General features: G+C 39.2%; 1 protein-coding gene across 4 annotated transcripts in view; it reads right to left on the bottom strand.

Moving 5' to 3' along the window:
- Positions 1 to 2,544: 2,544 nt before the first annotated feature.
- The window catches only part of Pcmtd1 (protein-L-isoaspartate (D-aspartate) O-methyltransferase domain containing 1), a 75,266-nt gene continuing 71,810 nt past the window's right edge, over positions 2,545 to 6,000 (bottom strand). For all 4 annotated transcript variants that reach the window (XM_040741553.1, XM_040741552.1, XM_040741555.1 and 1 more), the window contains one exon: positions 2,545 to 5,644. In XM_040741553.1, the coding sequence (XP_040597487.1) occupies positions 5,280 to 5,644 (365 nt within the window). In that variant the 3' untranslated portion in view covers positions 2,545 to 5,279. The remainder of the gene's footprint in view (positions 5,645 to 6,000) is intronic.

The raw sequence follows: 6,000 nt of genomic DNA, 5'->3' as shown, positions 1-6,000 counted from the left end.
CCAAAAGCAATCTACAGATTCAATGCAATCCCTATCAAAATACCAGCACAATTTTTCACAGACCTGGAAAGGATAATCTTTATATGAATAAACTTTATATGGAAAAACAAATGACCCAGGATACCCAAAACAACCCTGTACAATAAAGGAACTTCAGGAGGCATCACCATACCTGACTTCAAGCTCTACTATAGAGCTATAGTGCTGAAATCAGCTTGGTATTAGCACAAAAGCAGACAGGTAGACCAATGGAATAGAATTGAAGATCCTGCTATTAACCCACACACCTTTGAACACCTGATCTTTGACAAAGAAGCTAAAACTATACAATGGAAAAAATAAAGCATCTTCAACAAATGGTGCTGGCATAACTGGATGCTGGCATGTAAAAGACTGCAGATAGATCCATATCTATCACCATGCACAAGTTCCAAATGGATCAAAGACCTCAACATCAATCCAGCCACACTGATCCTCTTAGAAGAGTGGGACGTACTCCTTAATGAATTGGTACAGGAGACCACTTCCTGAACATAACACCAGTAGCACAGACACTGAGATCAACAATTAATAAATGGGACCTCCTGAAACTGAGAAGCTTCTGCAAGGCAAAGGACACAGTCAACAAGACAAAATGACAGCCCACAGAATGAGAAAAGATATTCACAAACCCCACATCTGACAGAGGGTTGATCTCCAAAATTTACAAAGAATTCAAGAAGCAAGCCTCCAAAACACCATAGGATTCAATTGAAAAGTGGGGTACAGAATTAAATAGCGAATTCTCAATAGAGAAGTCTAAAATGGCTGAGAGACACTTAAAATGCTCAACATCCTTAGCCATCAGGGAAATGCAAATCAAAACAACTCTGAGATACCATCTCACTCCTGTCAGAATGGCTAAAATCAAAAGCACTAATGACCATTTATGCTGGAGAGGATGTGGAGACAGGGGAACACTCCTCCACTGCTGGTGGGAATGCCAACTTGTGCAGCCACTGTGGATATCAGTATGGAGATTCCTCAGGAAAATGAAAATCAGCCCACCACAAGATCCAGCAATTCCACTCTTAGGCATATACCCAAAAAATATACACTCAAACAATAAGGACATCTGCTCAACTATGTTCATAGCAGCACTATTTGTAATAGCCAGAACCTGGAAGCAACCTAGAATACCCTCAACTGAAGAGTGAATAGAGAAAATGTGTGGTACATTTACACAATGGAGCACTATTTAGAGGAAAAAAAAAACAATGGAATCTTGAAATTTGCAAGCAAATGGATGGCACTAGAAGAAAACATCCTGAGTGAGGTAACCCAGTCACAAAAAAACAAACATGGTATGTACTCACTCATATATGGATTTTAGACATGGAGCAGGGGATTGCCAGCATACAATCCCACTGCCAGAGAGTCTGGGAAACAGGGAGGACCTTAAGAGAGATTGTGTGGTAACCAGGATCAGTGTTATGGGAGATCTCCTAATTGGAATGGGAGCATGGGGGAGGGGTGGGGAGAAGAGAGGGAGATGGGAGAGAGGGGGAGAAGAGGATGGGAGAGGAGGACACAGGGGAGCAGAAAAGGTTGAGTCAGGTTAAGAATAGAGAAAAGAATGATGAGAGATACCATAATAGAGGGAGCCATTATAGGTTGAGGAGAGATCTGGCACTAGTGAGATTTTCAGAGATCTACAAGAATGACACCAACGGGCATTAAGGCTACCTTAAATGCCCTCCCCTGATAATGAGATCGATGACTAAGTCATATGCCATCCTAGAACCCTCATCCAATGGCTGACGGAAGCAGAGGCAGACACTCACAGCTAAAAACCGAACTGAACTCCTGGAACTCAGTGGCAAAGAGGAGTGATGAGCAAAGGAATCAAGACCCTGGTGGCGAATCCCACAGAGGCAGCTGACCTAAGCAAGCGAGGAGCGCATGGACCCCAGACTGATGACTGAGAGGCCAGCACAGGACTGATCCACGTCCCTCCTCCCCCCCAAATCTCGGTGTCAGAGGAGAGGCCTCAGCAATCTATGGGACCTTGGAGAATAGATCAGTATTTATTCCTAGCATACAAATAGACTCTGGGAGCCCATTCCACATGGAGGGATGCTCTCTCATCCTGGACACATGGGGGAGGGCCTAGACCCTACGCGGGATGATATGAGAGTCTGAAAATCCAGCATAGAAGACCTTACCCTCCCTGGGGAGCAGAGGAGGAATGGAGTGGGTTGGTGGATATGGGGGACTGGGGGGCTGGGGAAGGAGTGGAAGGAGAGGGAACTGGTAGTAACATGTGTAAAAAGTTAAATAAAAAAATTATTATAAAAAATACCTATGTGGTAAGATTGAATAAATCTCTTTCTGTTTTCCTCAATGCCTACTTCCTTAACTGGCATGTTTAGATAGGAACTGAGTGTTGCCACTGAGGTCAATATTCAGGACTTCTGCCCTGAAAACTGTGGCTAAGTAACTATAGGCACAGAAATTGTTTGAACTCAAAAATAAGAGAAAAAGAAGAGGCAGACCACTGGATAATGCTGTGTAATGTGATTTATTTAAAATCATTTCCCAATTTGTCCAATGATTTAGCAGGCTTTCTTTTACTTTCACGTCAACAATCAACACACATTTGTATTTTATTTTGTATAACCATGTATGCTATTTTAACATTTTATTAATACCAGAGACCAATTACTGACTGGTGAGTAGTGCAGATTTCAAATAGATCCTTGGTAGCTATGGTGTCATGGCTGGATTTTTGGCATTTTGGTGATGGTGGCTGCTCCCTCAGGCCCTTGTCTCCAACCTGTTGCAAGACTTTTAAGCAGCACACACCTCCACTCAAGGCTTCTTTGTTGTCTTCAAAAGATAAACATAAATGTATCTTTGTCTGTATGTAAGCCCATGGGACTATTCCCCATCAATCCCATATACTGTCTTTTGTTTCTGTTCTTTGAAAAACAAAACCTATCCTTCTTCTGTAACCCTGATGGCTTCAAGTGCTATTGCAGGTGTGAGATTATGGCTTAGTTTCACTTACATTTTTCTTTCTTTCTTTTTAGTTTCTTTTCTTCATTTTCTTTCATTTACTTTTATTTCATCTGTATTCACTTTTCTTTACCTATAAAGTATACTTTCCACACTCAAACATGATTTTATTGAAAATAAGCACAAACCCAAATATTCTTAATGTAATTCATCTAAATTAATAGATAAGACTGCTTTTCTTAAATTTTCATTCATTCCTACCTTAAAAGACAACCATAAAGTCACACCTGAAATATAAATGAATTTAAAAGGACAAAATATACCTTTCAAAGACAAAAATGCAATGATCAAGACAATCTACTGTATAATTTATCAAAGTCAACAGAAGATAGTACTAAATAGCCATCTTCAAATACATTATTAACAACACTCTCCAAGAAAAATTAAGCAAAACAAAACAGACGTGGGGGACAGGATGGGAAGATAAGATGAAAACTTTCCCCAGATAAAACCACATGGATATAAAGAATTCAAGATTAAACTTCTAAAACAAAATTTTAAACATAAGTTTGTTGGTTTGGGGATAAATGTCAGAGTGCTTGTCTAGCATGCATGAAGTCCTAGTCCTGAGCTTTAATCCCCACTACCAATTCAAAGGGCAAGGGGAGAATCCTTTCCCCTTTTTGGATAGAAACAGGATAGGGCATTTCTTAGTAATCGTTTGCTAATTATGTTAAGAAAAACTGGACTCACCCATTCCACCAAGAGCCAAATGAGTTCTTCCCATAATGCTGTCTTTCACATTACTAAAACATTATCAGTTATTTGGGTCAATTTCATGTTTAAACAATTTCAAATGATTCATGTATGTAGAATTATTGGAGCTGGGTCATTTAAAATTATTTGAATCATCATGATTAGGCAAATCTGAGCAGCTGCTCTGACAGTGATATGATGAGAATACACGAGACATTTGAAATCATCCTTTTAAAAACACAAAACCTATGTGCTACTAAGTAGTAAAAGTAGGTCATATCTCACATGTGCTTAACAAGGAAGAACTCTGAGCAAGCCTTATGAGGAGAGATCTAGTAACAGCACGCACTGTCTATTTTAACACTGATTCCCTACACAGGTTAAGAATGTAACATTAAGCAAAAAATGAAAACCATTGTTATATTACAAAAGTAGCAAAACACAGAACAGAGGAAATGAGCTTGGTGTGGGTCCCAGAGATCCCACTATGATTCTGAACCAAATTTTAATACAAAGGCATTTACATACAGCTTCCATGGCTGTTTCTACTAGAAAGGTTCAAACTAAATGAGGCGTGAGTGGCCTATGTTGTCAAAGACAAATCCACGTAATTAAAAGTCCCATGAAGTGCCTCAGCTGGCTACATCATCTCCCCTGCTGCTGAAGGTACCTAATAGATGAGGGTCACCTACTGTGGCTTACTTACTGTCTGCACTCAGCAGCAAACAGGACAATGGACGTCTTTTCAAATCTAATACTTTATGATTACAGACAAGCAATCCTAAGCACACTACCTTTTAAAATTCTAGAGTTAAGATAACCTCATTATTTTGAATACTGAAACACAAAAGGGCCCACATGAACTAGCTGTGTTAAATAGCCATTTCCTACGTTCATATTCACTTGCTGTTCTCTTAAAATCGCTATGAGAGAAATGGGAATTCTCTGTTATCTTTTGGCAATAGATTGAAAAGCAAAAGTTTCAGGCCTGCAGAATTTCATGAAGTCTGCAGTTTTTAAAGCTAAACTATTTCATATTCTTGAATTATTATTGCACTCATATGCTGCCCGGAATATGTCTACAACAAAATTAAGGTAAGCATGTCCACAAGCATTTGCTTTCCTTATTAGATAAGCGTGCTCTCACAAAGGAAATGCAAACTGCAATTTAAATAAGCCTATATGTGTACGACAAATTATCAACCCCTTACATAATGAAATCCAACCCTCAATACTACAAATGTGTGCAGAACCAGAAGGGGATTACTGTCCACAAAGTCCTGACTACAGATGCATTTCACTTTGAGATCACTGAGCTAAAACAGCAGTTTCTCAAGACTTAAGAAAAATAGATTTTAGGAAAGACTCTTTTAAATCACTGAATACATCATTTCTGCCATTAAGAGAAATAACTTAAGCTTTTCTCTGCAATAATTCATTCTAATGAAGTAACTCTCTAACTCCTAATAAACAGTACATTTACAAGAGTAAGGGAATTATCAGTAGGCATTCTTCCTTGTTTTAGGTTATTTGTCTCTAAAATATGTCAAGTAAGCTTTTAAAGACTCGGGGAGCGGCAGCTTCATGATCTTTTCCCTCAGTAAGTTCTGAGGTGGCTCCTCAGGCTTCATGGCTTCACCAGGATCTTTCTCCTCCTCTCTGCTGTCTTCTTCCATTTTCTCATCCTCCTCACTGTCTAGAGGCTGAGGAATAAGCTGATTACCCACAAATACATAAGTGTTAATTCTCTGCTTGACTCTCTTTCTTTTCCTCTTGGGTGGAGCCCTTTGCGGAATTCCCTTGGCTTGCATCTCATCATTGATGAAGTTTCTAAGTGTGCGTCGAATGTAAATACGAGCCAAGTCTTGGAGATTCCTGACAGCACACGGGGCTAAAACAAATGTAAAAATGAAAACATTATAAACTGCTTGTTTCTTTACAAACTTTAGAAAATGGCAAACTATTAAAAAAACTATATTGACAGCGCTTAATACACAATGGCTTTAATGCACACTAAGCAGGACAGTCAATACTGAAAAGTGAGCTCAACATCCCTGCTGCTATCTCTTTGCATGCAGAGTCTCAGGAACAGGGTATGGACAAAATGTAAGCATATAAGAGATTATACCCTATATATTACTTTATACTGGTTTTTTTGTTATATGGAAGGTGTTGATCACAACTCCATTCATAATTCAAATCTCAAAGGAACAGATACCTTTTTCTGGTCTGTGAGGGACCAGGTAT

Source organism: Mesocricetus auratus, unplaced genomic scaffold (genome assembly GCF_017639785.1).
Source record: "Mesocricetus auratus isolate SY011 unplaced genomic scaffold, BCM_Maur_2.0 Super-Scaffold_6730, whole genome shotgun sequence".
NCBI classification, from domain to species: domain Eukaryota; kingdom Metazoa; phylum Chordata; class Mammalia; order Rodentia; family Cricetidae; genus Mesocricetus; species Mesocricetus auratus.
Note: the sequence above shows the minus strand (reverse complement) of the source record. Positions and strands in the feature narration are given on the sequence as shown.